Genomic DNA, 20,900 nt, shown 5'->3' with positions numbered 1-20,900 from the left:
ATTGGTCGCGTAGGTAAAGCGGTCGACTGTGGATCCGAGGATCGTGGGTTCGAATCCCCGTGCCTTATTTTTCGGTTAGACTCCTACAAAACATGTACTTGAATCTTAAAAAAAATTCTTAAAATTGGCTGTCATAGCTTAGTGTATCCCTTTAATTTACTGTACCAAATTGAAATATTAAAATTCTACTGCACACTGCGAAGTACTTTAACTGCCAACAATACCTGGATACAACCGACTTTTCCTGTGCTCTCCATCCTGGACGCCACGTTCACAGTGTTGCCCCAAATATCATAGTGAGGCTTTCTCGCTCCGATGACGCCAGCAGTGACTGGGCCGTGATTGATACCCATCTTCAGGACGAAATGATTGAAGCTCTGCTCGTTGATGCTGGACAAAGCCTTCTTCAATTCCAACGCGAACTCGACCAGGTTCGAGAGGTGACACCATCGCGGTGCGTCCTCTGGGTCGTCGGACTCCATTATTCCGGATGCTGCCATGTAGGTCGAGCCTATCGTCTTTATCTTGATAATATCTTTGAATTTGTTTTGATCGAGTATCTGTGGGGGTCAAAATGCACTTAATTTAACTAACATTAAATCAAATTTAACATTTTACGTTAATGACATTTTGTCTTGTGAATAATCCATACTTCTATACTAATATTATAAAGAGGTAAAGTTTGTTTGTTTGTGTGTTTCTATGCAGGGGGTAATCTCCGAAACTACTGAACCGATTTTTAATTTTTTTTTTCAGTGATAGAAAGCTACACTATCCCCGAGTAATCCAGAGACGTAAGACCTTAGAAGGCAGAAGAGTGATGCGAAGATAAAAAATATCGATTACAGAAGCAAATTCGATTTCACTCGTCGTTAAAACGCCCCGAGTGACCTTAAATTTGAAGGTTTTAACGAGAATATAATGTAGAACCTTCACCCGTAGAACCTTCTAACCTTTCTTAAAAAATTAATGAAAACGGCCTAAAGCTTCAGATATTTGAAAGCACCGCGAGGAATGGAAAACTGATAGGACATTTTAGCTAAGAAGGACATTGTTAATTATTGTCGTTTGAAATAGGATAAAAGCACTAACCGCGTCGAAGTCAGAGATAACTTCGTTCAGAAACCTGAGACACTCGAGACCCTGATTGTTGATGCTCTCCTCGCTGTAGAAGTCTGCGAAGTTGGGCATACTGGCGAACAGAACGCCCACCTCCGCGTAGCTCTGACTATACAGGTCGTCGTGGTGTCTTGCTCTGGACAGGAAATAGGCGGCCACGTGTGGAGGCAGGATGTTGTATATCAGTGCTCCGTTTCTACGCTTCATGTCCGCCGCCCTTTCCCTTTGCGCGACAACCTCGCGACCACGAAGGTACAGCATCCGCCTCGCCTTTTCCGCCTGAAAATTTATCGAAGCGACGAGATCCTCATTTATCCAAGGAGTTTATAACTGTTCCTTCTATACTAATACCAGAAACTCTACTAAAAATGTTTAAAAAATGATTACGGCGAATTCATTGCTAGGCTGCAAATATTTATGCAAATTACTCTTTTGAGGGTTGAGTTTTAGCAAGGGTTGAGTCGAGGGTTGGCAATGCTGAACCAACGCTAAACGTTAAATACAATAAGTGAAAATAGAAATTCATAAAACTGAAAACGTATTGATCTGGGTTGTTATTTTTGTTTTTTTGCCAATCTCGAGATAAAATTTTAACTTGGTAGAAAATGTCACGAGTTTTAGTGTTCGTACTCGCGATTCCTCATCGATTAATTGGAGAAATTGGAGGATGTTTGTAGTAGTCGGTGCAATTTCGTGAAATGCATTCGCCATAACTAGTAGCTTCTGGTTCGATTTAATTCGTGAAAGTGCTGATTGCGAGCTACTCTTTGTTTAAAAAAATATTGACGTACGGGGTCGAAGCAATTCGAGCGAATGATGAATGGGCTCTCGACGCTAGGGACAAGTACGTTCTTGATTCTAATGAATTTGATGAGATGTACAAAAGCTCGCTTTCCTATATATATATATATATATTTTTTTTTTCATTAATGGGGAATTTCTAGTATTTTCTATTTTTATTTTTGCAATGTTAGGCATAATCCATTGTTTTTTACGTAATAATGGAGAGAAATCATACAACAAAATCGACAATATGTTATAGAGTAGATATATTGCCTTATCTAAAAAGAATCGCTGTTTATTTGCGCGTTAAAATCCGAACGAACTTTTTGGTCAACCTAATATTATTTACAACAGACTTTGATATTCTATTCGATGCAATTTTTTAATTTTATGAATAGAAAATAAAATTAACTCACGTATCTGGCCACGATGACCAAAGAGGTGGCGACGATGAGCAGCGTGACAGATAAACAGTATTTCGATGGAAAGGGGGCAGGATCGAGGGGCGACGAGGCGTAGTCCTCCCAATCCAGCCGCCTTCCTAGTAGCCAGATATTGATGAAACACTGGGTACCAGCAATTCCGTACATTAGATATGCCTTGCCAAGGTAACACACATAGGTGGGCATCGAGATCGCCACCAGCGTGAGGACACCGATGTACGAGTAATAGGAGGGATACGGACACCTCGTCGACAGAGTTATTGTGGCGTTGAATGCTGGGATCGGTTCTTCGATGACGACGCAATTACTCTGTGAAACGATGAAAAGTTAACTCGTTGGCATCTACAGCTATCCAAGAAATTGTCATTGTAGATAGGTACAGTAGAACTTCGAGTGCAAAAATGAAAAATGTGGAGTCTTGCCTGGGATCGAACTCCTCTTGAGAAAGGAAATCGAAAAGTTCTTTACCGTTTTGCAATCCGAGTATCCCTGCAATCTCCATAAGAAAATCTCAGATTGCAAAATGGAAAAGAACTTTTTGATTCATACCGTCTCGAAGAATCGATCCCAACTCAAGTTTTAATTATAACATATATCGAACTACCCGTGTAATATCTTTGGAAGCTTTCAGTTTTTGAAAACCTCTGGGATATAGACTCTGAAACGCGTGTCCTACTCTGACTCAAGATATAGATTTGCAAACAGTTTTAGTTCCCTGGAGAGGGAAATACTAGCCAGGTCTATTTTCAAACTGAACGTCTACATGGTCTTAATTCGACATTGATTATTGTCCTCCTTTCACACTCCCATCTATTCCATACAGTATCAGATGGTACGTGACATCTAGGACATAGACCCAGGCAATATTCTCATCTCCTGGTGTCATTTCAACCATTAACTCCTTCGCGTCCAGGTCGCTCCTCTAGAGACCTTATTAAACTTGTAATACCTATACATGTATTAATAGCCACACCTTATACTTAGACGGTCTCGATATCATAGGAAAAATAAAACGTAAGAAAAGATTATGCTGGACCTAATATTTAGACGTTCTGACGTCTTCAAGACTGTATACAAAAGTGATACGAAATATTCGGTTCAACAGAATAAAGATATCAATATATAGAATTAAATATAATAATACGCTAAATCTGAAAGGCGTGGTTCATTACATTTGCTGTAATTGACCTAATTTCAATGGTCAGTGATTCCTGGTCGACAATTTGAATCTAATCCATACATTTCCAAATTGGGTGTGTTTAAGCGAGATTGGAAATGATCGTACCATATCGAGAAGCAGGAAATAGCCTAGGGAGAACGTCATCATCATTGCTAGGGCTCTCCTGAGCCACATGGCCTTGACAGCGCTACCCAAACAGGTGGCACCTGCCAAAACGATCGCAAACAAGATAACCACCCCCAAGCCACCCCACGTGAATGGTCCCCACGGCTGAAACCTCCAAACTGGGGCGGCGCAGACCATCACCAACGGTCCACCGACGAGGGACAAGGGTGAAAAGGCTTCCTCGGCGTGGTGAAACGCTGATTCCACTTTCGCGTCCTTGAATCTCAGTGTTAACCAATGTGCGTGGCCCTTCAGGTCAGCTCCTCCACCTACGATTCACATAATCCTTTGCTGAATTAATTTTTAACGTTAATATACGATATAAACCTTCATTTTGCTCAGCAATATCGTTACATCGTTTGGTTTTAGGTTCTATTTTATTTGTTGTAAGAAATTTCATTATTTCATTTCATTATCAATGAGTTGTAACATTTACAAAATTGGATAAATCTTCCCATAAAAGTTTATACGTAATACTAGAATAGTAACAAAAGCGTGTGTCAAATTTCTAATTGAAATCTTGTATATTTTCTTTATAAAAAAATTAATGAACCCCCTTTATTCGCTCTAAAAGAAAGCAATTTCCCTTTTAAATACCAGGTAATCATTCTCACCTTTGCTGTCGAGCTCGTTCTTCAGTCTCTGCCTGAACTCCTCGGAGTCCTCCTTGTTGTTGCGTCCGTCCCCAGCGTTCTGCATCGTCGTCCTCGAGGTCTCAGCGTCCGTCAAAGAGGCGAGGCTCTTCGTGACCGCGGGTTTGAAGGGCTTCAAAGCTCTGACGATGAAGTAGGTGACGATCCCTGCCTTTTGCAACGCCTCCTCCCGATCCTCGCCGTGGGCTGGCTCGACCTCGAATTCCCCGTTGAGAAAGCTCAGAGTCGCGTTCGAGATGTGCACCCTCCTTCAAGTATTTATTCAGCCGGTTATTTGCTCGTTTTGTTTACTCGATCGCTATTCACGAGGGAATTGGTTTTCCAGATGCAGAGCTTACGGTCTCAAAAGAGTCCTGCGTTTAACCGTTTGAGCGAGGAAGCGCGAAACGCTACTGAATGGAGAGGAAACACGCTGATTTAGCGAGAAGCGTTTCCGCCACTGAGTTTCCCTTTTGCTTTGATACGGAATCAGAGGTAACGAAGGAGCGTATGCAAACGAGTGAATTGGAAGGAATAACTGTATATGGTAAATGAAAATGCCATTATGTACAGCAATAAATAAAACAAATGTTTAAGGGTGTCTAACAATGATCATAACAATATTTTAGATAATTCACATTCCGTTCTGCAATTTTAATTTTGTTAGAATCGAATCGGACGATTCTACACCGAGTTACATGGTACAATGAGGGCAATATTTAATAATTATATATTTAAAAAGACAATTGTTTAAGAGTATCTAACAATGATAGTAACTACCTATTAGATAGTAGAAATTGTGCCCTTCAAATTGAATTTTGGTAGAATCGAATCGGACAATTCCACGCTGAGCTATGACACCTCAAAGTTTCCTATTTTATAGACAATTATAAGAGAAGGACAGACGTCGTGACCTACATATATATACATATAGCGTCCTTGCAAGACCGTTCCAATTCCGAGAATTACTAGTAAACATTGTAGTATTTCCTGGAAGGAACACCTCTCTAAATTCCGTGACATAATAGTAAACATTGTAATTTTTCCTGGTTGGAAGATCCCTCAAAGTTCTTTCAAAGAGAAACATTTATATCTATTTTTCCTGACGATCGATTTTGATAAAATTTGGTATACAGGGGTTTTTCAGGTCGCTGATTCCAAATATGAACTCAAAATGTAGAAATTCAAAATGGCGGATACAACATAACGACACAAAATGCGAAAAATGACGATGTAGTTTATATGTATAATTCCAAAGGATACAAAAACTTAGTCTGGGTCAAGAACTTATCACATAAATCTAAAGAAAATTAAAGATCCAGTTACTTTTAACAGAAGACAGGTGAATTACTAAAAAAACTGATTATCCCAAGAGAAAATAAGCGAAAGAAAAATAATTGTTCCTAAATTAAGTATCAACATTGTTTAAATGAGTATTCATTTTTTAGGGGGTTGAGTTCCTTTGTGGGTATTCGAACATCTCGCCTTTTAACGGGCTCCGCTGAAATAGAAGTACGAAGGGGCATTAAAAACTGCTCGCGAGGCGTTTCGTTGTGTAATTAACGTCAAAGGTATACGCTCGGAGTGCGCTCATTATGTTTCCGCGAACGTCAAGGACGTATTTTGTAGGTCCACACATCGATGTCGTTTAACATGACGGAAAACTCGCCTCTGTGTTCATGTGCAGCTTTTTCACAGCTTCTAGCAAGCTGGCCCCTTTGTTTCCCCGTTCTTGAAAAGCGCACGAGTGTAAACGGGGTTAAGATGGATAAAGAAACGACGATGATTGCAAACATTGCGAGTTATTAGTACGTTCAATCTATTAACTTAGAAAAAGTATTTCGTCCCCAGTCTCAAATTTCTCATTGATGTTCGAACAATTTTTTATTGCAGCTAGCAGTAATAAATATAGAAATCAAAATTAAGTTTAATTCATATGACTAGTTTAAGCATATATAAAATTCTAAATATTAATATTTCATGTATTGATTATTAACGTCGCAATGGGCTATTGGCCCCTTTCATAAGCACACCGTTTCAATATGTTACTAACTTTAATGTATTCTAATAATTGAAAATAATAATTTCATCTCGAATAATTAAAAGCTAATTCTGATTTAATTGAAAACCATTTCTCCTCGGGAATAATGCGATCAAAAATTAATTTAGTTCTTTAACTAAATAAACGTTCTAGTACCCTGAATTAACTTCTCGAATGCAAAGAATATCTTCATTACAAATTTAATATCTGGAGCATTGAGTACGCTTTACATTTTTTTAGTTTAATGAAATCAGTGAAAATTGATTATTACGTTGTCTCTTGTACTTCCAGGGTTTTTAGCAATCCTGCACCCGTTGTGAGTGTTTTTTCATTTTATATAAAAAGAATATGCTCCTATTCATTCTCGTCTCGAGGGAAAAATTATGCTCAGGTGGGATGGGACGGAGTAAAAATATTGAAATGAAGCTTTAAATACACGCTTCCTATACTCTCTATTTAATAACGGCATCTATCTGGTAACTATAACAGCAGTCGCATCCTCCTTGTTTCTTTTAATACATGAACCTGTACTATGCTAAAATTACCAGCCTTGCCCTCTTTTCGATTCATCGCTTTAATTAAAGTTTACTTAAATCATAGTCTGAAATTTACAAGAAATACTATTCTATTGCTGAATGTATTTTTATTGAAATTTAACAGAAGACTCAGAAATCAATAATAACACACTTATCTCCATCTTGAACCCGTATAGTATTTTTATATAAAATGAATACCTCCCATTTTTGAAGTTTGTAACACCGTTCGTCCAACTTAGTGAAATTCAAACGAAAGTTCAAAATTCAATTGTAACAAATCTATCCCATCTCGACCTCGAGCAATCCTTATTTTTTATTCCCACATTGTATTTTTATATCGAAATTATAGCTGCAGTTCAGTTTAATTTTAATCAATATCCTAAAGTTCAACTGGAACCCTTCAATCCCTTTTCTGATAATATTTTTTTTTTATTTTTGGTTGGGTTTCATACATGGAGTAATTTAAAATGTCTGATTCTCACCCTGCCATTCCACTGCTCTCCATTTTGTTAGCGAGCTCGACGTCCTTGCTGTAAACATCGAATTGCCACTGTCTTTGACCAAGCACGCCTGCCAACACTGCGCCCGTGTGTATGCCCACCCTCATGTCTACTGGACTCTTTGTCGTCTGTTGGACGTACTTGATGGCGTCCACCATGGACAGGCCCATGTAGACACACAGGACAGCGTGGTCTGACCTTTCTACAGGTGCTCCACTTATGCAGTAGTAACAGTCACCCAGGATCTTGATTCGCAGCTGCTCGTATCTGAAAATTTATTTTTGTTGTCGTTGTAATTGAACAGTGGCTAGAATCAATTTAATCAATTCGATGTACGAATCTTTAGTCAATTATTTACTGATTTATTCTGATAATTAGAGGGATGATGACATAATTCTAGATATATTTAGTAGTAGTAGAAGATAGATAAACTCATGGTTTAGACTTTTGAATATTTTTTTCAACTATCTATGTGAAAACAGATGATTCTATTCATTAACACGAAAGCTTTATCGATCTTACTGATTGAAATACTATAAACAATCGTTAAAGTTTAACAAATTTCAAAGACATCAGATTGTTCATCAAATGAAGTTACTTTATTGACTTTTTACTTATTGACTTTTGGTTTTCCAGCAGTTCAGAAACATTTTTCGAATGTTCACTTAAACCTTGGCCTATTCGGAAGTGTCACTGCAGTAAACACCTCCACCTCTTGACTCTCAAGAAAATCTACATATTTTTAATGCTTGAGTCGAAGGTAACTGGATATTCAACCTTAAGTATGTAAGTGAAAAGAAACGCTGGAAATTCAGTTAGATATACCAGCCATATTCGTTACACAGCTTTTTAAGTAAAATATACCAGAGTCTTGGGCGCCATGTTATCGACGGTACTACTGGGAATTTGCGACTGTAGTCCCTGCGTGGAAACGGGGTTGAGTGGCGAGGATTTAATTTTAGAAAGGAAAGAAGAGGATTTAATCTTTCGCCTCGCTCCTGATTGTTGTTTATTAAATGGAAAGGAGGTACGAGTCGAGATGTATTTTGAGTGGAAACCTCGTAGATTTATACATTGACCTGTACTACTGGCGTTTGTATAAACGCGCGCCGCCGTAACGATTTTGCGAACGATTTGAGCACCGATTTTTCAATTCTACAGGTAAAGGTTGAGTCTTTACCCTATTTGTCATACAAAATGACAATTTCAATATTATATTAATTACATTTGAAAACATTCCATAGCGAAAGGTTTGTCATACAAGATGACGATACCAACATGTTTGATTACATTTGAGAAAATTATACAGTGAAAGGTTAAATCTTTCCCATGTTTGTCGTGCAAAGTAACAGTTTCCACATGTTTTGTTAAATTTGAAAAAATTCTACAGCTGAAAGTTGTTTTTCTCTGTCGTACAAATTAACAATTTCAACATGTTTCAACAAAGTTGAATTTTATCCTGTTTCGTTCTAAATGCTTACCAATAGAATTTCTTTGCTCCCAATTATCTAAATAAATTAAACATAGCGACGTACCTCTCGCTAAGCTGATCGAACCGTGCGAAGAGCTCGTTGAGTATCTTTACGAGTTCGCTGGCGCTGTACGTAGAGGAAATGGCCGTGAAACCGACGATGTCAGCGTAGAGAATCGAGACGTTCTCGTGCCTGGACATGTAGATCTTCTTGAACTGCGTGTCCAAAGAGGCCCCCAAGTCCTGTCGCATTTTAACAGCGACGTGCTCGGGCAGGACGCTGAGCAGGAGCCTTTCCTGCTCAGCGCTTTGCTCCTCGATCACCAACTGGACCTCCAAGCTCTGTCTGGTCTCCAGGAAGGCTCGACGTTGCTGGAATTCCGTCAAAGAGTAGCTGAAGCCGCCCAGGAGAATCGCGCCTATCGAAAGTGTTATCGTCAGGACCTGTCGAAAAATTCTGATGAGAATTCTGGAAAGATTATTAGGAATAAACCTTGTTAGATTAAAATCGATAACGAAGATGAAATTTTTGATGTTTTTCATAATATAACATAAAATAAACACAAACATGACACCATTCAGAATATTTTAATCATTGGGTTGGCAACTAAGTAATTGTGTTTTTTTTTTTTTAATAACTTACAACACAATTTTTGCATAGAAGGAAATATTTTCATTTGGTAGTGTATCATCAGATTCGAAGAGAAAATTATCTAAATTACAGAAGAGTCGGATGATCTCTAAGAAATCTATAGATGCAAGTGAATCAACCTTTTTTTATTTGAATGTATTAGTATTCCGCAACGATGCTGGTACAACATTGCACAAGAAAACATCAATATTTTTATGAACATACTGCTGGTGTAATCGTGGATGAATCATAAGATGATACCAGTCGCGTTAATAATTCACAAACACGCGGCGGTATGGAAATACGATGTTCATGAATAAAAGAAATTTACTTCTATCGGAGAGCTATTAAACGTACGTACGACATAGTGCTACACTTAAGCTGCATAATTAAAGTCAAGAGGTGAAATGTCCGCGATAAATTGACGAGTATTTACCTTCGATAAATTATTGTAACTGGCGTTGACACGATACATCAGAGAATTGTGCTATATATTTTAATACTCCCGTAAGCACCACTAATCAATAACAGAGACACATTTACTTCTATTCCACCCACTGTCGCCTAACCTGCTTGAATATCAAATAACGTTTACACTACGTCCACACAACGGTTAAATTACTGCTGCTTTACCACAAATCTGATTGGTTGATTGTTAATCTTGGTAACATGTTTGCCATGATAAGAGTGCCAAACTATCAACATTAAAAATTAATGTCATAATATTTCAATACTGTAATACGTTAAAATCATGGTGCCACAAGACATCAATACATCAATACTAGAAACTAATTCAGAGCTTTAAATTCACCCATTTATTCATACCAATTTATTCATATTTCTAAGTTCTCAATCTGATCTCCATTGCAATTAATCTACATGACCTAAGTCTCAACCTGATGGCCCTTACAATTTATCAATATATACCAAGTTCATTACAAGTGCAGTTGACATTATTTAATCATAGAAATTAATTCTGTGCCTTCGCGTTTAATTATTTATTATCGTAGTTTAAACAAAAATATTTACCCTCCATTTTCTTACATTAAAGTAACTACCCATGTGCTCTCTTGGATCGCGTGACTGAAGTAAAATAAAAAATTGCCTAGTTTTTCTTTTTAAATAAATCATAAGTCTGTCTCAGAGAAGCACAGAATTAATTTCTACACCTAATATTTAACATTCCCACGGAAGATTCGCTTGTCTCCCAGAGACAAACGATTCCCCGCAAAAGCGCTTCGTGCATGTCGAGCGTCGGGTATCAAACGCAGTCCCCGTTCGCCGATATACCGTGAAATATGTGAAATTAAAAGGACGAGGGACGCGTCTGTTCCCAGCGATGCGAGACGTCGCCGTTTCACGGATGACGCGACACCGTTTCACCGACCTGGGGAAGCAATTTCATTTTCGTGAAATAAAATTCGAACGTCATCCGCGAGCGAGCGGATTGAAAGCGTTCACGACGCGGGCATAGCGGAGCGTTTGAACCGAACCGACAGGAACGGCTGGCTTCTGGAACAAAAGTGGCTTATCGATCGGCATTTCTCGGAAATTTAAACGACCCTTTCATCGTGTCACGGGACTTCGTGCTTTATGCACGGAACTGGTGGAATTTATATTGATGAAAATATTTAACGCGTTGAAACTTTCATGCGGAGCGCAGTTAGAACGCTGAAAAGTAAGTTGTTATTGAGAAACGTGTTTCTGGGTCAAGGAAAATCACAAATCGCGACAAAATTCAAGGATCGTTTTATGAGAGTTGGAAAAATAGGGGGTATGTTAGTTTGTTGGAGATAGGTGTACGACAGTGGAAATAAGAGGACTTTAAAAGTTGAAAGCTTTCAGATTTGTTTTATTTTCGACATGGTTGTGTTATACCTTTTAATGTATGTATGAAATACAATAACTCAAATAGCCAAATATCCCATTGCTCCAACGCCACAATGCCCTAATATCATAATGCCTCAATGCTCCACAAGGCCTCAGTGACCTAATGCCTCCGTGGTTCAGTGCCTCAATAGCCCAATGCCTCGATGCCTTAATGTTTCAATGTCTCAATGCTTCAAAACCCGAATGTCTCAATATCACAGTGGTTCAATGCTTTCATGCTTCGTTACCTCAATTCTTCGATGCGTCAACGTCTCGGTGGCCTAATACTCCAATGCTTCAATAGCCTAATACCCCAATGCCTTAATGCTTCAATGTCTCAATGCTTCAAAACCCCAATGTCTCAATATCACAGTGGTTCAATGCACTGAAATTTCACGCTTCATTACCTCAAAGCGTCAATGTCTGAACGCCTCGGTAGCCTAATACTCCAATGTCTCAGTGCTTTAATACCTTAATGCTCCAATGTCTCAATACATAAAAATTCCAAGGCTTCGATGTCCCAATATTTAAATGTCCCAATCTCCAATTCTCGAACACTCCAATACTACAATGGTGCAAATAAAACTGCATACATTTCATAAAACATTTAACCATTTCTGGTCAATAATACTTTAAAACCTTCCCAAACTAATCTCATTCAATCACCAACAAATATATTTCCCTTCAACTTCACGCATCCAGTGTCCCGTTTTCCGCGTTCCGAGCGTCCATTGAGACGATTCGAAATCGCGACGCGTCCAGCTCACCGTGACACACGAGAGTCGATACCGAAAGGGTTGACGGGGCCCCAGTCAACCCCGTGGAGGGTTCATTAAGCAGCTTAACGATCATCGCGATCATCGTTCGGAACGACCCAGTCTCTTCCGCCAACTCGACGAGTTTCAAAGAAACGTTCCTGCCATTGATAACCGATCGTATGTCGTGCATGGAAAACCGACACCATGCCTCTCCTCTCTCTTTGCCACTCTCTATTTTAAACTACCATTGACCGAACTCTACTCGAGTGTCACTAACGATAGTACTACGTGACACTTTCGCTTTCGCGCTTGCCTAGGAAAATTTGTCCAGACGCGACAATTTCGTTATGCTCGACGACGTGGCTTTGGAAATCGCGAATGAAAGTGGAAACTCGGGGGTGCGGGCGTTGTTGAGCGAGTTAGAAAATTCATTGACGGACGTTGATTGCGTTAACTGGGAGACTTTGTTATCGTGCTGTTGGCAATTTTGGGTCAATCTTTCGATACCATCGTTGCTAGTGGTCATATCTATGAAAATTTGACATCTTTGCGAATAGTATGTTTAATGTCATCTTTGAAATGACTAAAATTGAATAAATTGAATTAAAGAGAAAAATGTGTAAATAAAACCGAATTAATAAATTAATCACATATATATCCCAAGCTTTTCTCATATCTAAAAATGCCTTGAAAAACAACGTACTAATTTAATTCCATACAATTGAATCATCATACTAAATTATTAATTAATTCAGAAGTCCTGACCCACCCTTCAGATACCAGTGTGTTCATATTCTTAAGTAACGCAATTTCGCTGGGTTTCCAGCTGTTCCAAATGGAAGACGGTCGTTAGATCTCGTATTAAGGCGCCATAACTCTCTTGAATTTTTCAACGAACGACTGCCCGTCCGCCACAATGTGTAGTTGCTTCATTATTTTTTACGCGGGGGTAGCGCGCCACTCAAAACTTTCGCCAACGTTTAAGTGGAAAACTGCATCGTCGTTCCGTTACGTTTTAGCGAACAATTTTCCAGCTCGTGGCGGTGGAACGTTGCACGAAGGATACGCGAAATTCTCCCGTGGGGCAGCCGCATTTAATGGAAGACGTCGCGGGAGATCGTCGTGCAGAAAATTGCAAGGGGAACCGACGCCGCTTGTTGCGTCTCGAGACATCCTGAGAACGAGATTGCGGATTTGTAATCGCTTTTCAGAGGAGACCAACCGCGGCGTCCAATTCTCTGTATTTCTGGAAAATTATTTTCCACGTTTTCCTCCGACTCCGTTGCCCATGTCGAGCTTAATCTTGTAACTTAGTTACTCGGTAGCTATAATTCGATATCTCGCACCCGGCGTATTTTAAATTCGAATATCTGTCATGGCGTTTGAATACTGAGAAATTACTGCTCGAAACCCGCGTTGGAAATAGAATTTTAAGTCTGCAATTATTAATGTAATTAGTAATTGATCGATATTCGAAAATAGAATGTTGTTTTAATATTTCGATTATGAAATTGGTGCATGAATTTATTGTATTCAACTGAAATTCATAATTAAACGTAAAATAACTGTTGCACAACAATAAAGGAAGAATATTCTATCATCGTGTATTATTTAATTACACTTTTAGTTAGAAATATGTACATCCCTCCTTTTGTTTGTAAAAATGGCAGTAACTTCGTGGTGTTTTAGAAAAACGTATTTTTACTCTTTTATGATATAAAAATCGAATTCTTCTTGTTTTTTGCGAGTTTTTAGTTCCAAGGAATGATTGCGTTCCTGACAGGCGCGCAAGGAGGAATGCAATAATATAGATACGAAATAAAATATTTAAACGTTATCGAGTATTCGAGGAATCCCTCTTACAGGAAGGAAAATTCCAATTCGATGCGTTTCCTCCTCAATTCTCCCAGCTTCTATAATCTCTGGGAAACGTGTCGCGTGTGCATAATGCTCCAGTGCGCCATACAACGCGCCAGATCGACGAACTGCAGGCTGTTGAATGATATGCGAGAGATAAAGGAAGAAATTTTCTCTCTGATCAGGTGACTGAGCTTACCATTGTTCGGAAAATCACGTTTCTTTTCGCGAGCGATTGGATTAACAACTTGAGGAGGAAATTGATAAATAGGGCATATTTTTCCTTCGTATGTTTCATATGCAATTTGAATATTTTTCGTTACAGCTACTATCCCTAAGCAACCTATTCTAGTGTTAGTGTGTACTAATTTAGCTTTGAATTCCGAAGGAATCCCCTTCACTTCACATTTTAATGAAACTTTTCAAGCTTGTAAAGCAGTCAAAATATGAGGCACATCTAATCTAACGTAACCTAACACCTGATGGATATTGGAACTCAACACTTGAATATAAATAAATTTTTAAAGGCTTAGAGAGCACAATCTAGACGATGTAGAAGTCATTAACATCAATTGCTCTAGTTTAAACAATGTTCGACCTATTCAGCCTTTGGTGCTCCAACGGTGGAAATCTCGTGAAACTTTTGGCGAGCAGCTACCAGCTGGCGAGAAGTCTGACGAACTCGAAGATTGATGTTCGCGCTACGGAATTACCGGGATTCCATTTTCTTGCTGCGGGGGTGGCCATTAATTCCCTGCCAGCATGAATTTTTTCGCCCGCGGCGACGAACTTACTTTCAGCGATTAAAACACCGCTGAAACATGGGACTAGTCGAAGATTAATAATGTGGATAAGGTCGGCGAGTTCTTAGACACGATAAGAAACAATCGATAAGAAAGAAAATTGAAGTGGATACGAGAATAGTAATGAGCAACTAGAAACCATGGTAATAAAAAAGAAATATTATTTGATGGCAGAGCAAGAAATTGAAACCATGGTAATAGGGAAGGAATATTATTTGATGGGAAAGCAAGAAGTTGACACAAGCAGAGATCCTTGGACCAAATTAGGCCATGATCTTTGTTGCGTCATTAATTATGCACCTCTTTGAAATAAATTTACAAGAGATTTGTAAGAGAGCACATTTAGACCAATGGTAATGAAGATTAATTTGTGGACTTACAATTAGAAGGGCGCAACTCGGCAGAATGACGAGTAAACATTTCTACTTAAACTAGATTTATAAATAATTAAATGTAAAGGTACAGAATTACTATCCACGCCTAATATACAGTCACATTTAATATCAATTGTACACCGAGGAAATATTCCAGTTATATTCCTACAACAGTTCGACAATTAGGGCTTACTCATGTAAAGTTTCCACGAGTAGAGATTATTATCGCACAGTGTATGCTAGACTAATGGCGTCAATATTACTGTCGGCAGTTCATGAATAACTAAACCATATTAAATTACTATCCGCAGTTTTGAATAGTTTCTCACTGACAACCATGGCGTCAACCACTACAGTTCATGCGAGTATCAGTGCGACAGTACAAACTTTGTTCTTGAAACTCTAGGATATATTAAAAGGAACAAAACGGAGCCATAGATATTAAATTTGTAAAAGGATTTCACGTAAATTCATCACTTACGATTTCAGTTATATTCTTTCTAATATTATCTGTATATACACATACAACAGATTATAAATATTCCTCAAAACCCTCTACGAAGCATTGGATTAAAATATTAAATCCTTGGTCTATTTGCTCTAAAGGCAAACAAGGAGTCAATTATTCCCAATTCTCCTAACACAATATTCGCAAAATTAACTCAATTACATAAAATAAAATAAAACAGTAAGTAATATCGATCAATTAAATTTATATTCTAAAATGAATTACTTCACCCTGAACAGCTAATAATTCAACTATTAAATAAAATAACCTCTAGAATAAATTGTTATTTGCTGGATTTGAGTCATGTATTATTGAAATATGAGTCGCGGCTACATCTGGATCAATGAACATTCGTGGAAAGTTTCATCGAAATCGTCGTGTGACAGTTCCCGACTGTTCCCCTGTTAAGAGGCGAGATCGAAGCGATTCAGAGACGGGAACTTTTCAATCTCGTCCGTTTTCCGGCGTTCGTGATCGTCAAAGCTTCCTGTCGTTGCATTTCTGGCTCGGCGAATTTGCGATGCTAATGGTCGCGACAGATTGTTCATTACCGGCCCCCATCAAAAGTCGATTAACCGACGTTCCAGTGTCAAAGAGGCAGCTTGGAAATTCCCTCTCATCTTTCGCGCGACAACTGAAGCGTTTTCTTGGCTATTCTCGACTACAACGTCGACAGACTTACAGAGTTCCCTCGTTTGAAGAAACTAGACTCTCGAATAGCTCCAAAATAAAGTCTACTTCGTAAATTAATTTCAAGAAAATGAACTCTTGATTCTTCCTTTCACACAATAATCATGCGTGTCTTAAAGACCGAGTTTATAAAAATTCTTGTTTTATTCAATTTCGATCACCACAACCAGAAAAACCTTGTTCATCGTGCGTTTCAAAAATCCCAGCGTTTAACGAGAATACTCGTACGTTCTACGTACAGTGTTCCCAAAAATGTAGAACACCTATTGAAGATCAATTCTTCGCGTTAGTATGAATAAAAAAAGTCATGTTCCATTTCGCAGTCTGTAGCTTCGTTGTCGAGATACGAGTAGTTAAAGTTTTGCGCGTGCTGGGATAAAAATGGAGCGCGTCAGGCGTCGTGCTAGTAAACTTTAATCGCATGTATGTAGGTAACGGAGCTTCAGTTTGCAAAATGGTAAATGACTTTTCCACTTATTTTGCTATTAGGAATCCATCTTCTAAGAAGAACTCACGTTTTTGTTAACACTCTGTCGATTAAAATATTTTTATTGGAAACACTGTTCAAAGTATCTACTTTTAATGTATCGAAGAAGTATCTACACTAGATATTTAAAAGTGTTACAAAATATTCCATAACTATCAATCCTTTTGCTCCTTAATTACAAGAACTTCGCATGTCGTTTGCACCGTCTTGAATCTCCACTGGTCGTTGGACACAGCCGTTTTAATCAGTGGCCAAATGAACCGGACGCCTGCTGTATTGGCCGAAGCCGCTAATTAACAATCCCGGATGGGAGGAGGGACGGGTTGATTAAAAAACTGGCGACAGGGAAGAGCACGTGTGTTCCCTTGGGAAACAGACAGTAAATAATGGCTCGACATGGAACAGAAATGGACTTTTCATCTTTGTTGCCTCTTACACAGGGTGTCTCGGGACGCCATAGCCGGACAGGAAGTGATTAAATGTGTAAAAATAAATCGCAAATATAGAATAAAATTTTACGTTCGCGCCAGGCTTAATTTTCGAGACAAATTGTTTCTAACGAAAAAATATTTTCCACGTTGTACCGTGCGTATTGAATCATCCTCTACAAAGCATTTCGTATCTATTCTCCTCGTCATCTGTATAACTTGATCCTAACTAACCTTACATACCATTCTATCAGTGCCCACATGAAAAGCTCATAATCACATATTCCAACTCTATGGCTTTCTTCATCTTTGTAATTATATCTCTTGTCTCTGTTTCGATATCACTATTTAATTAAATTCCAGGCTTAATTCTGCTGTACATTTTATAGATATTATAATTCCAGTGCTTTAGGAATGCATAACTTTCAATCTACGCATAAGTGAAATTGATCACCAGTTATGTTAATATTACTGTAATACTAATATTTTCTGTATAAGTTGAACACGTGTTTCTCGTATTCATATTTATCATAATTGTGTAAAATCCTTATCCCCATAATAATTTTTTAAGTTATGTTAAAAAATAACTTTCGATTGTACGTCGTCTCTATTTAATTATGCAATTATTTTGGCACGTCATTCCCAGCTCTCCTAATTTGTGTAATAAACAATTACGTAAGGGTAGATACGAGAGGAACACGTTAAATTTACGCTATATATAATGCGAAAGAGGCGATGGTGAGATCCTATTTTTAAACCTATTCTCAAAGTGTACTAATAATAACATCTACACATAAATAAATCTGTAAGAGTAGGTATTTTTGTAACGAATTGTCTATCAAGGCCTAAAATTGAATTTTTATCATTTTTGTTCGTCTATATAATTTAACTTTAACGAATTTACTGAACCCCACGAACACGAACTGATTAATAATAACTTGTAATGTTGTGTTTGAAAACAGCCTGCGGCTTTATCTTGCTTTTACACGGTTGTGAAATTCCTGTGGCATGTCAACTACATTTCCTCCTGATTTGCGTAATGCAAACACAGTGATAATGATAACAATCTTTGATGCTTATGCTTAAAAACAGCCTCTGGCCTTGCCTTTGCACGATGACTTTGATATTATGTAATTACTATCTTCTAATTAACGTAATAAAGGCAAAAATAATAATAATTTTACGTTACTGTGACATGTACAGGTTTCTTTGAATAGCTTAATGAAAACATTGCTGCATTAAAAATGACAATAATTATAATAATGATAAACTAAGGAAGAAAAGGAATTGAATGTTGCATTGGTTACACGATAATACCGACGCAGCTGGCAATACTGATATACGTTTCTTATGAATAAATACATGTGTTCATTTACAGTACAGTATATTTGAAAATAAAAAAGGATCGAAGAAAGATAAAATGCTACTGCTTTGTTTTTCAATTTACTTTCCGTAATTCCAAAAACAATCTCGAAGTAGTTCTTTAATACAATAGAAGCCTGATCGTGCCTAGAGAATTTATCTTTTTTAATAGTAATAATATCACTGTACCCAAAAGGACCAGAAATGCTCCAGGACCTCGATTATGGGAATCTCAAACGCGACAAACGAAAAATGAAACCCACTCAATTTTAAGTGGCACGACGACCTACGTTGCTTTCCTCCTTAACGGATTTTCGCCCAACGTTTCCTTTGATGTTCGTAAAAAATTCACAATAGAATTCTTCAGTTTCCATTATCGCGTTTCGTTTCCTTCGTTTTTCGTTCCCATGGAAATCGATAAGGGTTGCGGGCAGCGCTGGCGAGAATCATTTTCACACAGATTGACCGAGCAATTACGTTCGCCGCAAAGTTAATCAGCTATCGCGTGAACTTGTTGCGCGTACGTTGTGTGTTATGTAAAATTCTCTGCTCTTAGATCGTTATGTTTTGCTCTGGTGCTTCCGCATCTGGATCATGCTTGGATGACTTTGTTCTCCCACTGCGTACAAGGCATTGGTCGAAAGTGTGAAACATGGATTTTTAAAGTTTCCACCGTAGGAAATCATAGGAAATTTTCAGTATTTTTATTAAAGTATCGTTTACTAATTTCGCAGACTCCGAAAAATGTATTTTGTAAAATAGTACCTAAAGATTTCACATAAGAAGTATGGTAATTGTAACTGATGGGTATAAATACTTAAAAAAATCTAGAATACTTCTTTCTCTATGGAATATTTCTCTATTATATCTGCAACATATATTTTATTGGCCACAATCGCTCGAGCCGTTCAAAGGTTAATAAATTATTCTCGAAATTTTTAATTTTCTCTTTAAACTAACAAAAGTAAAATATATATCTTCGAACGCACCTACTAGTAATATCAAGATTAGCTAAACTCAATCCAAATCATACCTAAAGCTGCTAAGTACTACCTATTACACGCATCAGAAGTATCTAACCTAACGCAGACCTGGTACATTGAATGTATTTGAACAAATAGAGAAATAAAAGAATTTCACGTTTCGTTTCATGTTTCACGCGCAATTGTTATGGATTGGCCAGCTCGTGGCGAGCGGGAAATTGCGTGGAGAAAGAAAATAATCGAGGGCTCGACCACGCTGAAAGTCGCGCGAGTTATTTTGCTATGTATCGTTCGTTGCGTATCGATCCATCGAAACAAGTAAGAAACTCTACCCAGCAGCGTTTCCCAAACTTTTTTTTATCGTGACACACTTTAGCCTCACAATATATTCATTTTGTAAGCTATATGCTCAATGCGTGTGCATTTGTATAATGTGTGTATGACATAAAAAATATAATTTATCGTTGACAAGGAAGTAACCATTATGCTATATCAGCACACATAATTTCCCTTTGACAAACGTGTTCGAATTAATCCTGATATAGCACAGCAAAGTACGGTTAAAATAAAAATATAATTTAATGCTTGTATTTTAAACTACAAAGCTTCGATCAATTGCTTTCCTTCTTCAATCATCGATTGTTCATGGAACACTTGTTCGTCTCTCAAGTAACGTTCCAAGGCACATAGTTTGGGAAACCCTGCGTGCACAGATCGGAATTGGGGTGCCAAAAGTTCTAGCAATCAACAGTTGTTTCCACGAGCTCGAAACGTAGCAGCCTACGTTGGCAATCGCAGGCTGAATCACATGCTGCGTTTCGGATTTCATTGTGTCACCGCAACCACCGAATTACTCGGTGTTAAGTTCGAGTAACTGCAAAATACAGAGTGCCCTGATGGTGTCGTGTGTTTAATACTGTGTTCCAGAAAAATCTCGAATTGGCACGAGAAGTATAATGTTCGGTGCCTCTCGTGGGAATGTTTGTATTCACTGGCGCGGTAAACCGACGGTCTCCATTCCAGTCAGCGAAAACAATGGCGATTGTTAGCGTTTGATGTGCTCAGAACTGTTAATTGTTTGGACAGAGGTAGAACTTTTAGGTGTAAATTAAAAAAGCCTGACAATAGAACCATCGGCGACGCTCATTCGATGGCTAATCGATGTCTCGAGTGAGGTTCGATCCTGGAGAACTTGAAACTTCCTAATCCCAGTAGCGGATAATATTTAGGGTAGAGGAAAATATACGAATTTAATAGCATCTTGAATTCTAGTAGAAGTA

The 20,900-nt window shown here is 38.2% G+C and overlaps 1 protein-coding gene across 1 annotated transcript in view; it reads right to left on the bottom strand.

The window, feature by feature from the left end:
- LOC128878076 (adenylate cyclase type 3) overlaps nt 1–20,900 on the bottom strand; it is a 29,397-nt gene that overhangs the window by 5,836 nt on the left and 2,661 nt on the right. Inside the window, exons 2-8 of the mRNA XM_054125928.1 lie at nt 8,935–9,314; nt 7,382–7,666; nt 4,305–4,591; nt 3,631–3,959; nt 2,319–2,654; nt 1,093–1,398; nt 225–560 (exon numbers count right to left, since the gene is read on the bottom strand). Of these exons, the coding sequence (XP_053981903.1) occupies nt 225–560; nt 1,093–1,398; nt 2,319–2,654; nt 3,631–3,959; nt 4,305–4,591; nt 7,382–7,666; nt 8,935–9,314 (2,259 nt within the window). The remainder of the gene's footprint in view (nt 1–224; nt 561–1,092; nt 1,399–2,318; nt 2,655–3,630; nt 3,960–4,304; nt 4,592–7,381; nt 7,667–8,934; nt 9,315–20,900) is intronic.

The sequence above is a fragment of the Hylaeus volcanicus genome, chromosome 6, assembly GCF_026283585.1.
Source record: "Hylaeus volcanicus isolate JK05 chromosome 6, UHH_iyHylVolc1.0_haploid, whole genome shotgun sequence".
NCBI lineage: Eukaryota > Metazoa > Arthropoda > Insecta > Hymenoptera > Colletidae > Hylaeus > Hylaeus volcanicus.
The sequence above is the reverse complement of the archived record's forward strand: the minus strand, read 5'-3'. Positions and strand labels throughout refer to the sequence as shown.